The sequence below is a fragment of the Trachurus japonicus genome, chromosome 13 (genome assembly GCF_045865225.1).
Source record: "Trachurus japonicus isolate A0001 chromosome 13, Traja_1.0".
Lineage (NCBI taxonomy): Eukaryota > Metazoa > Chordata > Actinopteri > Carangiformes > Carangidae > Trachurus > Trachurus japonicus.
Genome location: NC_140919.1, coordinates 40685642 through 40703477, shown reverse-complemented (window position 1 = coordinate 40703477; position 17836 = coordinate 40685642). Strand labels below are relative to the sequence as shown.

The window sequence follows — 17836 nt, the reverse complement described above, 5'->3', positions numbered from 1 at the left end:
ATTTCAGGTCACTTTTTGTTTTTTTGGCAATCACTTTCTGCTTGCGAGTACTTTCATTACACTTGTTTTTCCAGTTTCTTCCTGCACCGAACGTGACGAAAATATTCAGGAAAAAGTATGGGATAAATAATTTATCATAAGTCTGGTTTTATTTGGCCCACAACACAATTTAAAAACGGATATATAGTTTGAGGTCTGCACACAAGTTGAAACAGACTTGGACAAGGCTGCATCTTGCTGCTATGTCGTCTTAAATGTGTTATGTGATTTAGACACACGGGCGCATCTATGGACTCCAGAGGGTTTTGTTGGAAAGGCAGGATGTTTAAAAAAAGAAAAAAATACTGTCATTCCGACCATAGGAGGAATGATGGGACATTTGATGGAAAATTAAGTGTTGCCATCTAGACCTATGTTGGACTGGTGGGATGTCGCCCCCCCCCTGGGCACCATATCAGCAGACAGCATCAACAAGGGTATTTAAAAGTTTTTCTAAACATTATTATCAACATAATATATTCTGTGTGGGTATGTATTTTTCAGTACTTGGATAGTGGAGCGTCTTGGTGGTTGTGTATCTACAGCCTACATGTTACTAGATTATGTTATCAAAATGTAAAAAAGCAAAAACAAAAGAAAAAGATTATGATATGATCTGATTATGAAAAAGATTTTATTCTGTGGGTAATGGGGGCGGGACTAGATCAGCTTTTGCTTCTCCCGCTTTCCCTATCGGCCATGTGTATTGTATTATTTGAACTAAGATGAAGTGTGATGATGATTATTTAAATTGACATGCCCGAAATAAACAAATTGATTGATTGATTGAATATGTCAGACAGTGGTCATGATATTATTTGCATTTCTTTTCCCACATTTTTTTTTACATGTGGTATATTTATTTTGTGTGTTTACCATTTGTATGTGAGTTATATGGCATGGAAAAAAAGATAATCTTGGAATAATATTATTTTCTAAAAGGTGTTCAATTGACTGGGCTTGACGGCAAAAAAACAAAAAAACAAAAACCTAGTCAATGTTTTTGAATTCCCTTCTTTGCATTTTTACAGAACCACAGGATCGAACGTGTGTGGCCTGAAGTAAACAACAGAGTCATCTATCCACTGAAGGCAGCCTTGGTTCACCTGGTGGACCAAGAACTAATTGATACTGTATGGAGGACACCACAATGGGCCATCATTCTTTGCAGAATGTGGGCCAGATATGAGTGCATGATGTGGGCCAAAACTAGGCCAGACCAGTCTCTTGCTGTCTGGGACTTGTACTTACACTTGTAAATGATTTACTCTGACATGTTACCACTGCAGAAGTACTGTAGTCGAATTGACCCCTTTTTGATAATTTTCCTCTTTTTTGGTGGTTCATTACTGCCACCCCTTGGATGTATTTCTCTTGCACCACCGCAATGTATTGTGGGTTATATACAGCTGTGTAGTTAGTAACCATCGATGCTGATTCCCTTCAACTTTTCAGAGAAATGAAACAACGCTTATAAAGGCGGTGGCGACTGCCCCAAGCCGAGCCGAGCCGAGCCGAGCCGAGTAAAGTGCGAGGGCGAGTCAGCGACTAATAAAACATTATTGTAACGCAGCAATAATTTACTGCCTGATGTAGGACCTAGGACTACCTGATCCAGTCTGTGCCTGATCACCGAGCGCATCGATACACTCAAGTTACGGCGGCTCCGGTGTACAAACACTGCGGTCTAGTGATCTTTTTTCAACATTTCCTATTTGTACTGCTCAGCGTTTCGACCTTTTGTAGCTCAGTTAAACTGTTTATTGTGTTGTAACTCAATCAGAAACCATGGCGACTGGAAACGACGTGCGGGAAAACGTGAAGGTTTGCTCTGTTACTTTCTTTCACTGAGTTGATCTGTCACCGTCCACTTGTAGCTTTTCCTCTTTACTCAATACTGTCGCAGGGTGAACTTAGTGTAGACCTACTTTTCATATGGGACGTGCTTTTTTTTTTAACTCAACGTCACAGAATTACACGGATACCTTAGTATTAGTTATTATTTAACATGAACAGTTGAGTTGTGATTTTTGCAGCACTAGTTTAAAGTTCATATAGTCATAAACTAGAGACCCATGGTAGCTTGGGGGTGGTGAAGGTTGAAATAAGAGCATGACTGAACTGAAGATGGTTATTTCTGACAGTTTTGTTACTTGTCTGATGAAAACATTTTGTGTGCAGAAATACTACGGCAGTCGACTGGAGTCCTCCTGTGATTTGCAAACAAGTGCCTCCTCCTGCAGTTTGTCCTGCTCTGTGCCCAGAAGCGTGACAGATGCGCTGAGTCATGTTCACCCAGAGGTAACCAAAAGGTATCTGGTCCAGTCTGGTGTCACCTTTATATTGTGTCTTCATCACTCCACCTTCAACAGTATGTGCTACAACACAGAACTGTCTCTGTAGTGTCTGTATGATTACAAGAATATTTTGTTGGTACACATTAGGGTTATTATAGTTGACTATCAGTGAAAAAATAATTGAGTTAACTGATATAATTTTTTTTTAAACTACATTGAACAATGCAAAACTAAAACTTAACTGAATTGTGGATAAAATCAGCGTAGTTTTCGTAGAAATGGCTAAAGTTGCAGGAAGAAGGAAACACCACAGCCCAATCTGGGACTATTTCCAGTAGCCTACGACCCCCAGGTAGATGAGAATAAAAGTATCTTGATGAGGACTGATGGGAACATTTGTGGGATGCAACTAAAAATGGAAAAATCCCACAAATTTGAAAGTTAATCTGCGGCGCTCTCACAGAGAAGCTTCTACAAATCAAAGCTTTTCTCCTAATACCTGAAAAACTGAAACTAAGACTTTAGACTTTTAGACTTTGGACTTTTAGTCATAATTGATGCACTTTACTTAACCATGACAGATGAATGAAAGTCCACTTCCATTACGCTACAATGCACAAAGTATACATATTTGACATCCAAACTTCCAAAAGTCAAACATTTCAAAACAAACACGTCTGCACGGAGCATAGTGCTGCTCAGTGATCAAAACTGTATCTCCTCTTCCAGTTGGAAAGACCTACCTAGACCCAGAGGTTCCTATAGGTTATAAAGGCTGAACTGCCACTGTGTCACCGTGAGACCCATTTGTACAAAAACAATCAACATCATTTTATCATTTTCTGCTCTCACAAAGACTCAACTAAAAGTAGCATACTCAATTCCTCAAAATAAAAATAAACTAAAACTGCTTGTTGAACTAAATAAAACTAAACTGGAAAAAAAAACACAAAAAGAAAAAGGAAATTAAAGCAGAAGTAAGCGTCGTTTTGGCTAATGCTGCGTTCCAGGCAGGCTTTTGAAACCGTAAATTACAGCTTCAAGTCACGACTTACGACTTTGTAGCGTTCCAGGCAACCCACTCGTGTTTCTCCGACCTGTTTTACCTGTGAAAGTCACTATAACGGCCACTCGTAACTTCTGACCCGTGAAGTCGTACCAGATCAAACTGGTACCACTTCACAGGTCGGAAAAACACGAATTACGGGTTGCCTTGAACGCACCATAACAGTCCTCGTCCCTACGTCACCATATTCACGCGCATCCCTTGGCTGCACACACAGAGAGGACTGCCCCTTTATGCCGTTCTCTCTCCTCATTGGATAAAACTTGTAGGATACGAGAAAAGTTTTCTCCTGGGCTCAGAGCAGAGCAGAGTGATTGACAGACCCGTGTTTCAGACCAAACACTCTATGTAAGTGATTGCTGTCGGAAGATACAACTATTTAAGACTTAGATTAACACAAATATATCGCTTACTTCTGCTTCAAAGTAAAAACTAATTAAAAACTATAATAACCCTGGTACACACTGATGTCATCAACAATATATATTTTCCCCCCAGATTCTTCGGTTGCGGTCTTCCGTTCCCGGCCAAGCTTGAGGGCTGTAAGGTGCTGGACCTGGGCAGCGGCTCTGGCAGAGACTGTTTTGCCTTCGGTAAACTTGTTGGACCAAATGGACGTGTGACGGGCATCGATATGACGGAGGAGCTGGTAATTACAGGTGCACGTATGCACACACACACGTGCCTGTGACTCTGCACCTACTACTAATGAACCTTTTCTCACTCTAGATCACTGTAGCTCGCCAGTACACCGAGTATCATCAGAATAAGTTTGGCTACAAGGAGCCTAATGTCGCCTTCGTCCACGGCTACATGGAGAAGCTGTGTGAAGCTGGCATACAGAGTGACTCAATGGATGTCGTGCTGTAGGTTGAAAATCTTGTTAAGACTCTACAAGGTCTGCCGGTGGACTGTGTGGTCTGTGGACAAACCAGTTTCTCCTTCTTGTCTGTTCAGATCCAACTGTGTGATCTGTTTGTGTCCTGACAAAAGAGCAGTGCTAGAGCAAGCCTACAGCATCCTAAAGGTTGGTCAGAAGAATTTCTACCATCCATATTATTAAGATAAAATAAAATAATAATGAAAATCATCATCAGTTACTCGTTTCATACAGGAGGGAGGTGAACTCTACTTTAGTGACATGTATGCCAGCAAAGTTGTCCCTGACCACATGAAGGAAGATCCAGTCCTTTGGGGTAAAATTACACTAATACATCATAGAAACCCTGTGTCACTGACATACTGTGTACGCATGTTGGCTGTAATTTCTTTATTTTTTGGTGTAAGGTGAGGGGATGGGTGGCTCTCTGTTTTGGAAAGACCTAATTTCATTGGCCCACAGTGTTGGTTTCAGCACTCCACAGCTTGTCTCAGCAAGCCACATCGTGGTCCACAACTGTGAACTCAAAGCAAAAGCAGGTAACACAAACAAAACAATACGGAGTAAAGTAAAACTGAGACTTTCGGTGACATGTATGAACAGTGTTTGTTCAATTTACAGGCGACATCAGCTATGCTTCAGGGACCTACCGGCTCTTTAAGCTGCCCAGAAGTCCTGTCATGTCTAAGGCAACGGTGACCTATAAAGGAACGGTGGCAGATTTCCCAGATCAGCTGGACTTTGATTCATCACACTGTTTCAAGGTATAGTAAAACTGACCCAAGTCCTGTACTGAATTGCTTTTGCTCACGCAAGTGTATTGACTAATCTGTGGCACATTGTTCTATCAAGAAACTTTTTTATTTTTTTTAAACATGTGGTTCATATAGTAACAGTAACATGAAGTACTTTATGCCAGTGGTGTTCAAATGGGGGTACTGGTACGTGAGATTTTTTTTTTTTTAGATATATTAAAAAATAGCATCAGTTCAAAAAACCTTTTAAAATATGATTTAATAAATATTTCAACAAAATATAAGTGTAATTGAACTGAAAAAGGACATGGTTTGACCCAACCTGGCACCTGCCACATGGCATCACCTGTCAATCACTGCCACCTTGACAACTCAAACAACAGACGTCTTGGTTGAAGCGCAGCTGAAAACACAGAAGAACAAGTGCCAAAGAAAACCACAGGTTTCTGTCCACAAGCTGCTGTTGTAACTGAGTTCATGAATTCGGTTTAAAAACAGACCTTTATTATAATCCTAAACGAGGGCACTTTAAGTTGATAATTATTTTTGTGTACAAAACTCTTTAGCACCAAGTTTATTATTTTCTTTTTTAACAAGTTATACAAAGTTTAATAAATCAGACACGGTGGGCACTAGGGATGTTGTGCTCGAAGCAGACGTTTCGACACAGTACCGATCTTTCAAAGCAGAAGTATCGCGACAAGATGTGTCGATGCATCACTTCACCATGCTGAAAATCATGTGACTTTCCAAACGAAGCTTCATTACATCATACGCCGATCGACGACGTGTCGCGGTGGATTTGAATTTAGGGTGTAGTTTTTAAAATCACTCTACACTTCGTTTGACAGGAGGAGAGTTTTTGCATGCGTTGTTGTGCGAGTGCGTATAGATTAGTACAAAAGACAGCCACAGTCACTCACACTGAATCACAAAGAAGGGAAACAGACTGAAGCAAAGCTCAACTCAAATACTTTTGTTATTAAATCAAAAATCAAAACCGCTTCCACTCTCGCCAGCATTCTGCACAATTCCTAATAGTCATAATAGTCCCTAGTAGTAGCACAAGCATTTCCCAATTTCTTCCACATTTTTGTATTTAGTAAATATAATTTTTGGATTTCTATCAATGTTGCATATCTTTATTAGCCTACATTCAGCATGTTATGAAGACACAATCACATTATAACCCAAGTGTAACAGAAAAAACTGTCCAAAATCTTGAGATGCACATAGAACCTAAATTGTTAAACATCCACCAGTTCATGACACCTTGCCCTTTATTGTTTCGTGCAAATGCTATGTTAAAGGTTGACCAGCAGATGTCGCCATGTTCAATTGTATCAAATGAACCATTTCAACACAATTGCTTCATATTGATTCAGTGGTTCAGGAAGCTTTGGTTTCTCCATCACTAGTTGACAGTGTTTTATGTCTTTCTTCAACCAAAAATGCCTTGTGCTGGTCAGGGGGTCCTTGGCTGAAAAACTACTTTTCTGGACTAAGTCAGTGTTTACTTTTATGTTATGCAGAAAGATGTTGCGGTGGAAGTAAGTGGACAGCTGGCAGGAATTCTCAAGAGTTCCCGTTTTTGCCCGGATTTCGAAATTCAGATGTTGGACGAACCAGAGCCCAGCTCCGAGTCAACACCACAGGTAACTGATTTAATACCTTTACCTGAACACAAACTGCATCCAGATGGGTTGTATCTTTGACCTAGTTTTTGCATGTAGTGATCAAATTCAGCAAGATTTCAATATAATCATTTGTAGCAGGTTCACAGCTTTGGGTTTGATAGTTAACAATGTGTTTGACATAGAAGTTTCTACATAAAAAGAGTGATATTGTTTTTTCCTCCACAGTACTGCCACCTCAGTCCATTTCTGTTGGCTGACAAAATGGGATCCTCTGTCAAACAATGCTCCAAAACAAGCAAATAAAGACACAGCCGGTTACAGAGGAAACTGCTCTGGAGGCTGAGGACACATGTAACAATAAAATCCAAATCAAATCAAATCAAAAGTTAACCTTAGGCTAGATATTTGTATGTGGAAGCCATTGCATACAGCATATGTTGTCATCAGTCATAGTCATTGCTGACATGTTAATATAAAAATGGTAGTGTTAACAGTGTCATAATAAAATAACTTGATTTAAGAAATTACACTTTCTCTGCCACATTGTCATTAAATGATTTGACCATATGGAGAAGTCCTGCTTGACTGAAGACTGGAGTAAATCTGTGAAATAAAAGGTTATTTCCTAAAATTGCGATTTTAATGATGTGAATAAAAAAACTAATGAAACCAGTTTGTGTTGTCAAAATCTGTTCTCTACTGTAATGTATAGAAGAGACGCTCAATACAACGAAAGCTTCATGACATGTCAAATGAACATACAGTATAGCCTAGTTAATAAATAAGTGAAACGAAGCCCAAATCACTGATGTGTTTGAACGGTTTGAATACAGTCTATGACCACACATAAAAGATAATGGTTAGTTTCACAGATGCAGCTGTCATACAGTCAAAACTTAAATGAAGTGCGGAAGGAAAGGTTATCTACACATGGACATTGATTTATTGTAAAAAAGTGCAACACAAACAACTGCAGAAAAAAAAAGAAATGAAATCACATCCCGTAACATTTGGCTATCATCAGTAAATAACTGTGTGGATAATCAGTGCGGTTGAAACTCCTACAGTAACTTAGCCTAATACATTTATTTCATACCTGAGTATTAAAACATACAGATTAGTTTCTAGGTGACTAAAATCTTAACAATTAGCTGCATCTGTGCTGTGAACATTGACAGTACAGTGGATGAAGGCATGGCAGTACACATGATAGTCTCAAGTAAAAAAGAAAAAGAACACACTATTTTTAATGATAAATATCTTCATGTTTGTATTTTAGATTTTTAAGAAGTTACTTCTCAACATACTGTTAGAGTTCAGCGGAGTGTGTATTTTTTTTTTGTTTATGTACAATTTTTACTAAAATGTTAACCCTACACATTTGGTAATAAATTGTTGTAATTTAGTCACAAACTGTGATGCTTCTCATGTCACACTTTTGGTAAAGCTGTGGTCAAAATTTGGAATAAATGCAGGGTAAATTGCTGCAGGTCAGTTTAGTCCTATCCAGGCAATGCTCATTACACAGTGATGAGATTATTCACGGGGCGCACAAAGTGCAAATTCAGGGGAGCTGTGCAAGCTGCTATGGCAACAGTGCTCTGAGCGAGCAGAGAAGAGATCTGACGGGCTTTCATTAGGCCCGAGGCACTGAACGGAGAAATCCTGTTTGAGAAAAAGAGCCAAAAGACCATCGATCATCAATGAAAGGTGTAACTCTGAATACAGCAGACGTCTGGTCACATCAGCAGCCAGCTCAGATCGTCAGCTCTGAGAAGAGAAGAGAGCAAAAAAACAAACGTTCAGTAAAGAACAGCTTGCAGGTTGTGAATCTTACCCTTTGAAATGGGACATGATGTTTGCATTAAAGATAAGGTTACCCAGCAACTCATAAACCTGTACCGTATTTGCATGCATATGATGTCCTCCAATTTAGTCTGATTTTATTTTGGAGCAGGTCATTGTGAAGAGTTCACAGTGGTGCTCTACTGAGAATAATCACCTGTAATTGTTTTACAGCTGCTCAGCAAACAGTACACCGATAAAAGAAGTGGCTACCTGATCATATAAGGCAGCATTAGAAGCTACAACCACAGATAAAGTGAATATTAAATTCAGCAAATGGTCAAGGACACAGCTCTGATTCAATGCAAATGTTGCTCCTTATTTTTTTTTTAGGTCTTTTAAGAACAAGTTTTCTATATCAGCCTGAAAGATAATCACATGTCAATGTTCACAACTTGTTGATGTAGCCAAGTTAATTTAAACAATCCAGGTGTAACAGCTGAAGCTCAACCCACCGTATGAAATTGCTAGATTTTAAAGGGATAGTTCAACATTTTGGCAAATTGGCCCATTGCCATAATCGCTATAGTCATAGCAGTAGGTTCGTTACCTTTAATTGTCGGTGCAAGCTATTTTTAGAACGGCGGAGCAGAGCTGCGAGCTGCTCAGCGCTACGCTACAGAGGCTAACGGGATTTATTGGTTTCCCTCATCAAACTCATGTTGACATACTGTTTACATATACATATATGTGAAAAAGAAAAGGATAATTGTATCCCTGTGATTGGAAATATCTAATTGTATTTTTCAATAAAAAGATTTTGAAAAACTCATGTTGACATGTTGGTGAATGTGCAGGTCACAACTTGTCCACCAGAGCGTTTTAGAGTTGTTGGATTGTGTATTTGATGAGGGAAACCAAGAAATCCCATAATGAGCCTCCGTAGTGTAGCTCTGAGCAGCTCGCGGCTCTGCTCCGCCGCCGTTCTAAAAACAGTTTGCACCGACAATTAAAGGTAACGAACCTACTCTTAAAACTAGAGGGATTAAGGCAATGGGCCAATTTGCCAAAACGTTGAACTATCCCTTTAACACAGTCTTATCGAGTTGGCAACTAAATCTCTAAATATAAATCACAAACCCCTAGTCATACAGTATATCACAAAAAGTTCAGATATCACTCACTGAGCCTGTGCCTTTTTCAAAACTTGGCCAGTAGCCATCAGCTCTGCGAGCCGAGCCACAGCAGGATCAAACATCAGACTGGCTGCAGCTACCACCGTCTCATCCCTGTTGACAAATCAGTTTAGAAGTCTGACACGGTCATATTTACCAGCATCAAGTTATTCCACAGCTGCAGTGCTTACTTTATGTAAAATGCCAGGAATTTCCTCTCTTCTACTTTGCCTTTGAATATAATTTCTGTGTATCCTTCCCCATAGCCTAGAATGAGGAAATGAAAAGAGGTAATGAGAATGAATACCACCACAGCAGCAGATGACATTTTCTTACGCACACACACACACACACACACCAGTAAATACTCAACCTGTGTATCTGATACTCTTCCCGAGCAACACAGTCCAGAAGAAAGGAACAGACTCAATTTTGGTTGGTTTATTTAGCATGTTCAGTGCAGCTACTTTTCCTACAACAAAGAAAAAAAAGAGACAAACATCGTTGAGTTTGAACCTCGCTTCACCAGCAACCCCAAACCAAGGCACATAATATCACAGGGTTCCTACAGCTTAAGCCAAGTTAAATTTAAGACTTTTTAAGACTTTTTTAAAGCCACTTGAAATGAAATTTAAGACCGACTTCATAATAAACACAAATGTAGAAAAAAGAAAAAAAAAAACACCACATCAATTACATAGGGTTAGGCTTGACAATTTTACCCACTTTCCTATGTGATCCAAGGTAAAGTGACTGCTACATGAACATTGGATTGTGTCTCTTTCCAGCTGTCCTTTCAAAATAAATGCATAAAAAGTCCGGAAAACAAAACAAAACACTGACTCGGGAGCTGGAGGCGGCCGCCACTAACTTCTCTATGTCGGATTGTTACCAATTATTTTGAGATTTGAGACTAATTACAACCATAAAATCCCACTTACCATGTGTTAACATTTTTAAGACTTTGAAAAATTGATTTAAGACATTTTAATGCCAATTAAGGCCTTGATTTTAGATTAATGAATTCAATGCCTTTTAAGACTTTTTAAGGATCCGTAAGAACCCTGTATCAGCCTTTGCTTCTCTGACTTCAGTCTCCCACCTTGAGCATGTGACATTTGCCAGTGACCTATGTTGACTCTCTGGTCTCCACGAATGGCCAGAGGGAAGGAGGTTACATCTCCAGCACTGAAAATATCTGCTACACTGGTCCTCATGAACTGTTAGAAAGAAAAGTTTACACAGCAAGAGCCTCCACATTAGTCTTACAGTAGCTTATAAAGACATATACAAATATTCAGTCACCTGAATAGAGCTGAGGGATCCAGAAAATATACTACATTCATGTTTTTTTTGTCTATGGATATTCTCATTCATCCAGGTCATCGTTCTTTTCTGGGGAAATTGAATCGTAGGCAACTACAAGTCAAGACAAGACAAAGACAAATACAGTACAAGTCCAGTTGCCTATAATTTAATTTGCCCAGAAAAGTACACTCATGTTTTGATGGGGAAAAAAACAAACAAACAAACAAACAAACACTAGCTTGTGTTACCTTGTCAACAATCACAGCCTTCCCTGAGTCCAACTCCACCTGGCTTCCTGCCAAGAGGTCTGAATTGGGGATTACACCTGAGAGACAGATATTTGTGTTGAGGAGACAGTCTGAATGTGAAAGACTCTGTTTTAGTAACAATTACCGATGTTTGGAGCAAGTAACAAAGCTGGTAGTACCCTTACCAATTCCAGCAATCACCACATCAGCCTCCAGGACTGTTCCACTGTCTAGCACCACCTCCTTCACCTGGAAAACCAGAGAACAGCCACCAGGACTAAAACACACATTTTGAAATCACGGTTTATATGGAGACATTATTAGTAACACCTACTATGACAAAGGCTACGCTAATAGAAAAACAGTGGAGTTACCTTGCCGTCCTTCCCTTTGATCTCAGTGATTCTGTCGTTCATGTAAAACTTCACAGTTTGTTCCTCCAACATCTTAAGGAAAAAAAAAAAGTTTTATGTTTTAACATTCACCATTATTCCCATATTCAGAATCACAAAAGGGGGGAATTCACTTTTAATGGCTGGAAAATTGGCAGATCAGATATGATTCCTGCCAAGTTGAATGTCACACCTACAGTATATTCCCAAATTCAGCATCGTAACACAGGACAGATTAGATATAATAAAATAAACACAATAAATTCTGACAGTGACAGATCAGTCCCCTCTTAATACTTACTTGCATTGTCATTTTGCCAATCTCTGGGCCCAGAGATCGCTCGTATGGGTAACTGGTCGTGCCAACCACGGCCACGCTGGCAGCTTTGTCTGATAAGTAGGATGCTACCTCCATACCTATTGTGTTTAATAGTTGTGAAGGAAGGAAACGTTTAAAGAGCCTGCAATTTGGTATGCAACAGAGGTAATGTGTCATGAAGAAGCTTATCTTGCACTGTAAAGTATTTACGGTAAACTACATTTTTAATATTAAGAGAGAGAGAGGGCTCAGGGCTATGAATGAGGTAATGATGACACCCTCCAACCAAATAAAAAAGACACCAACAAGCTCTCGTTTGCAAAATGAACAGTGCTAATTTCATTCTATAATGTAAAGAAATTGAATTTGATAACCTATGAAGGAGGTTCCTATGACGACAGCCTTTTGGCCGAGACAGGAGTTGTGGATCTTTTTGGCGTCCTCGTAACTCTGCAGTAGCTTCACCCCTTCCAGGTCACTACCAGGACAGCTGAGCGGCCGCGCTCTGTGAACGAAAACGGACTTTTATCATGCAGCTGTAGCATGAAAGCAGCCATTCCTGAGCTTCTAAGGACTGACCTGCAGCCAGTTGAGATGAGAAGCTGGTCGTAATGCTGCAAAACGCCGTCATTCAACTTCACCACCTTCTCGGCTGGATCGACCGACACCACCTGTAATACAAAACACATTTCTTTAAAAAAAAAATGACAAGAGACAATTAGATTTTTCTAAAATTGGTCAGAGAGTGCATCATCAGTAGTTTCTCTTACCTCCCTCTGTGTCCAAACCTCTATTCCATATTGCTGATAAAATTCACTGGAGCGGAGGAGGATGCTGCTGCTGTCCAGGTTCATAGCCTGAGAGGAGGAAAAGCCATAAAGTAGTAAAGTAAAGTATCTCAACACTTGTTTAGATACAGATAATACAGGTTACTGTACCTTTCCATCATGGTCAAGTTCTTACCTTACTCAGTTTGGGTTTGTCAAATGGAGGAAGGGTATCTTTGGTGACGATGATGATTCGACCTTGGTAACAGTTCTGTCTCAGTGTCTCAGCACATACCAGGGAGGCAGGGCCTAAAAATTCATATTGAGTGTTTACATGAACAAAAAAAAACAAAAAAACATGACAAACAGGGGCTCAATACTTAAAGAGATAGTTCAACATTTTGGGAAATTGGCCCATTGCCATAATCTCTATTGTTTTAGGAGTAGGTTCGTTACCTTTAATTGTCGGTGGAAGCTATTTTTACAACAGCGGAGCAGAGCCGTGAGCTGCTCAGAGCTACGCTACAGAGGCTCATGGGATTTCTTGGTTTCCCTCATCAAACTCATCAAATACACAATCCTACAACTCCACAACGCTCTGGTGGACAAGTTGTGACCTGCACATTCACCACGCTATGAGATAATAACAGAACTTATTTTTATTTTCGAGGCAAATTCATGCCTCGAAAATAACTTTCGTTATTATCTCATAGCGTGGTGAATGTGCAGGTCACAACTTGTCCACTAGAGCGTTTTGGACTTGTTGGATTGGTGTATTTGATGAGTTTGTTGTGATGAGTAGCGTAGCTCTGAGTGGCTCTGCTCGTTCCATGCGGTTCTAAAAACAGCTTGCACCGACAATTAAAGGTAACGAACCAACTCCTATGACTATAGAGATTATGGCAATGGGTCAATTTGCCAAAATGTTGAACTATCCCTTTAAGCCACAATGTGTCAAACGTGTATTTATAACAGACAATCCTCACCTCCTCCTACGAGCAGAATAGTATGTTTGATGTCCGGCTCCAAGCTGCACATCTCCTTCACCCGCCTGGTGAGCTGAACACAAAAACAACCGACTGCTGAAAACAGTGTATTTTATCACAAAACAAAAGGAAACTAAACTGTGGTTGTTTTGAGTGTTTTTAACTTTGTGTCTCTTACTTTAGTCTTGACAGAGACGTACACCTTGCCATCCTCAACTTTGACCTGTTAAAGACAAAATTTAGTTATCTACCATTTGTTATAGGAACGGAGTGTGAGCTTCACTCTATAACATTGTTCATGTTCATTCAGTTAATCATTATTAATTAATTGCCTTTGTCTTGACTATCTATTAGGGATGTCACGATTACTTGTTTTCACAATTAATCGTGGTATTAAACGCCACAATTAATTGATCGTAAAGATTCCTAAATACCGTCACTTTCACAAAAATTTGATGTTGGAACCTTATTGGCAGATGTGGCGCAAAAATAAAGGTGAATGCACAGATACTGGTCCATTTAACTAACGTAACATTTAATTGGTAGGAATTTAAATGTTAGCGTGTCATTTATAATAAAAACATAAAGCAAAACAAAACAAAAAACGATTAAAATAAACGCAAACATTTGGTATAGATGACAATTTATGACCTGAATATTTCAAATGTTTCCCCTGGGGGTTAAAGGGATAGTTCAACATTTTGGCAAATTGGCCCATTGCCATAATCGCTATAGTCATAGCAGTAGGTTCATTACCTTTAATTGTAGGTGTAAGCTATTTTCAGTACGGCGGAGCGCAGCAGCTGGCTGTTCAGAGCTACGCTATGGAGGCTAAGGGAATTTCTTGGTTTCCCTCATTAAACTCATCAAATTCAACATCCCAAAACTCCACAGCTCTTTTGTAGACAAGTTGTGAGCTGCACAACCACCACGCTATGAGATAATGACGGAACGATACGAAACGGAGCCGTTTTCGAGGTAAATACAGGGTAAATACGGAGACTGCTTGCTGAAAAACTGTCCCTGAACGCAACGCGCATCAGCGGTTTTGTATGAATTTACCTCGAAAACGGCTCCGTTTCGTATCGTTCCGTCATTATCTTATAGCGTGGTGGTTGTGCAGCTCACAACTTGTCTACAAAAGCGCTGTGGAGTTTTGGGATGTTGAATTTGATAAGTTTAATGAGGGAAACCAAGAAATTCCATTAGCCTCCATAGCGTAGCTCTGAGCAGCCAGCTGCTGCGCTCCGCCGTACTGAAAATAGCTTACACCTACAATTAAAGGTAACAAACCTACTGCTATGACTATAGCAATTATGGCAATGGGCCAATTTGCCAAAATGTTGAACTATCCCTTTAAGAATTGGTCATATATTAATAGATACTTGAAATATTTTGTGTAAACAGTGAGTAATGTAATTATATTTTGACTATATTTGATTTTACACATTCATAGTGTTGTGAAATTAATTAGTGCATAATAATCGTGATAATCGTAGTACCGTGATTATTTCTCTGACAATAATCGTACCAAGAAAATTTATAATCGTGACATCCCTACTTTCTATCATTAAAAAGTCTGAGTCTATAAATCACAATAAACAAAAGATAATTGATCCACTAATTTGTACAATTAAACCATCACACATGATGACATTTTTAATTCTCTTCTGTATTTGTTTTCATGTTTTCACCTTATGGCTGGGCAGGCAGTCAAGACCCGGATACTCTTCAATATCTCCAGTTTTGACATTAAAGCAGGCACCGTGGAAGGGACATCTGACTCTGTCACCAACCAGTGCTCCTGAATGACCAGAGGACATGTGACTTAGTGTGACTTGGATTTAACACAAAAACTATTCCCTTTATGCCGATGTTCATTCACAGAGATGAGGGCTTACCTTTGGCAAGAGGAGCGTTGTAATGAGAGCACTGGCTTCCAATAGCGCTGTACTGACCATGGGTACGGACGAGCAGCACCTTCTGATCCCCTACAGTTACTTCCTTCATCCTCAATAAACACAACACAGAGCGCAGAGGAGAAAAAGGGACAACTGTGGGAAAATGCAGCTTTAAAGTACAAACAACATTTCAAGTTTTAAAGAATGTTAAAGGGATAGTAGCATATTTTTAAAGTGGGGTTGTATGATCTCCAAATAGCCCCTAAGTACTTTAATTGCAGTAGAAGACTCTCTGCACTCCTCCCGTTAGCAACGCCAGCCCATAATAGCCCTGCCCAGAGATTTACAACATACAGTGTTGTGAACGGACCCAAAGAAAAAATGGAAAAAATTATATTATAGTGAACAATGGAACTGTGTATTTTTTTTTCAGGTAAAACCTCTTTTAGGCCGCGAAAATAGGCCGTTTATTTGGGTCCATTCACAACAATGTATGTTGTAAATCTCTGGGCAGGGCTATTATGGGCTGGCGTTGCTAACGGGAGGAGTGCAGAGAGTCTTCTACTGCAATTAAAGTACTTAGGGGCTATTTGTAGATCATACAACCCCACTTTAAAAAAATGCTACTCTCCCTTTAATACAAGCATACATAAAGAATAAGAAAAACAAAATAAAGAACATAGTATACATTAAAAATGTATCATTTTGTAATTTCAGTGCAAAGCCTTGTTACTTACTCCCCATCCTTCAGTTGATCCTCCTGACAGACTAGCCCAGTCACCTCATCCTGCTCCTCAGTTTGACCTGCTTCTTGGCTCTGATTCATACTGTAACATCAAAGCAGTGGATGTCAAAGACCTGTATTACGTTACATTATTGTTTTATGAAACCTGTCTGCTAGGCTGACTGGATTACAACTGGCTTTGGGTTGCTCAGCAAAAGGCACGTGGGGACACGGTTTACAGTATTAGGCAACCTATATATAAGGTTTTGCACAGCGCTGTATTTGCCTAAAATTTAAATTACACCCTGTGTTTTTCGCTTAAAGTACAGACATTCAAGTCTAAGACAGCTATCTATCGAGATCAGACATTAGGCTACAGCGTTGCAAAGAAGACTGGAGATGAGAGGCTGTTGTAGGCTGGGTAGATGTGAAAAGCACCATATGTTTTCTTTATTATATGACCTCCATACGTGGCTACATGTAGCGGCAGAGTATCAGAGCCCGGTGATGAAGAACTCACCTGTTTCCTTCTGTTTAGCGGCGGTCATGCAGTCCTTCCTCCTCAGCAGCAGCAGCTCACACACACACACACACAGACAGTCAAACGTTGTTCGAGCAAGCACGAGCACAGTGGGAGAGCTGCCCGCGTGACCAGCAGCAGAGTTTGGATTGCGTCGCGAGCTCCTCCCACCGACCTGGCTGCGTCACCGGGGAGATGAGAGCGACCGACACCGTGAGGCCGGGGATGGAGATTAGCCACCGACACTGAGGCTGAGTAACAGCAGTCAGGGCCGTTGTATAGGGGAGAAAGGTGATGATAACTCTAGGGGCCCAGCGCCCAGTGGGGCCCATAAAAAAACCCAGTAGTCTAATCTTTGTATGACTGATTTATTCTGCGTAAGACCCTGACTAATACTCATAGTACACTGTAAAAACTCGACATCTTTCCAAGAATATTTGTCTTATTTCTTGTCCAAATGTCTCATTTCTAGTCAAAACTAAACTCTTTCCACTTAAAATAAGACTCATTACCTAAAAATTAACTTGTTTTTAGATAATTTTCACTTAAATTCACAATAAATAGAAAAGTCTGCCAGTGAAAGTAAGTTTTTTGTGCTTGTAATAAGGAAGAAAAACTTGCTCCACTATCAGATTTTCTCTACTTATTCCAAGTGAAAATCTGCTTGAAAGAAGTAAAAAGTGTCTAAAAACAAGCTACTTTTAATATGATGTGTCTTATTTTAAGTATAATGAGATTTATTTTGACTAGAAATGACATTTTGACTAGAAATAAGACAAATATTCTTGCTAAGATACTTGAGTTTTTGCAGTGTAATGCTGCATTAGCATCAAAACAAAGAAGGCTAAATAAAAAACGATAATAAATTTAGTCTAAGAAAAAAAAAGGAAAAGTCAGGGGGCAGGGGCCCACTTTAGTATTCTTTAAGGGGGCCCAGAATTCCTAGCAACGGCCCTGACAGCAGTCAGTCAGAGACACTGACAGAGGATTCAGCGAACGTCAGCTTTGCTATAGATGCTTAAACGTTAAAATGTTAA

The 17836-nt window shown here is 39.7% G+C and overlaps 2 protein-coding genes across 3 annotated transcripts; one reads left to right on the top strand and one right to left on the bottom strand.

Moving 5' to 3' along the window:
* The first annotated feature begins 1609 nt into the window (after nucleotides 1-1609).
* LOC146976645 (arsenite methyltransferase) lies at nucleotides 1610-7038 on the top strand. Of its 2 annotated transcripts, none has more exons than XM_085796566.1 (10): nucleotides 1610-1863; nucleotides 2221-2340; nucleotides 3901-4051; nucleotides 4132-4268; nucleotides 4360-4429; nucleotides 4517-4598; nucleotides 4690-4821; nucleotides 4904-5046; nucleotides 6570-6692; nucleotides 6900-7038. In XM_085796566.1, the coding sequence occupies exons 2-10, from the start codon at nucleotides 2327-2329 to the stop codon at nucleotides 6975-6977; spliced, it is 930 nt and encodes a 309-aa protein (XP_085652692.1). In that variant the 5' UTR covers nucleotides 1610-1863; nucleotides 2221-2326; the 3' UTR covers nucleotides 6978-7038. The 2 variants fall into 2 exon arrangements, with proteins under 2 accessions (XP_085652692.1, XP_085652691.1); XM_085796565.1 differs by having other exon boundaries at nucleotides 2221-2351.
* A 1079-nt stretch (nucleotides 7039-8117) lies between these two features.
* On the bottom strand, nucleotides 8118-16933 carry aifm4 (apoptosis inducing factor mitochondria associated 4). Its single transcript, XM_085796564.1, has 19 exons — nucleotides 16800-16933; nucleotides 16293-16382; nucleotides 15556-15665; nucleotides 15349-15458; nucleotides 13833-13877; nucleotides 13655-13727; nucleotides 12865-12977; nucleotides 12672-12758; nucleotides 12481-12572; nucleotides 12276-12406; nucleotides 11884-11999; nucleotides 11565-11636; nucleotides 11376-11439; nucleotides 11191-11267; nucleotides 10737-10854; nucleotides 10008-10106; nucleotides 9826-9901; nucleotides 9644-9748; nucleotides 8118-8444 (listed from the first exon to the last, which is right to left on the bottom strand). The coding sequence occupies exons 2-19, from the start codon at nucleotides 16379-16381 to the stop codon at nucleotides 8414-8416; spliced, it is 1608 nt and encodes a 535-aa protein (XP_085652690.1). The 5' UTR covers nucleotide 16382; nucleotides 16800-16933; the 3' UTR covers nucleotides 8118-8413.
* Nucleotides 16934-17836: the final 903 nt, after the last annotated feature.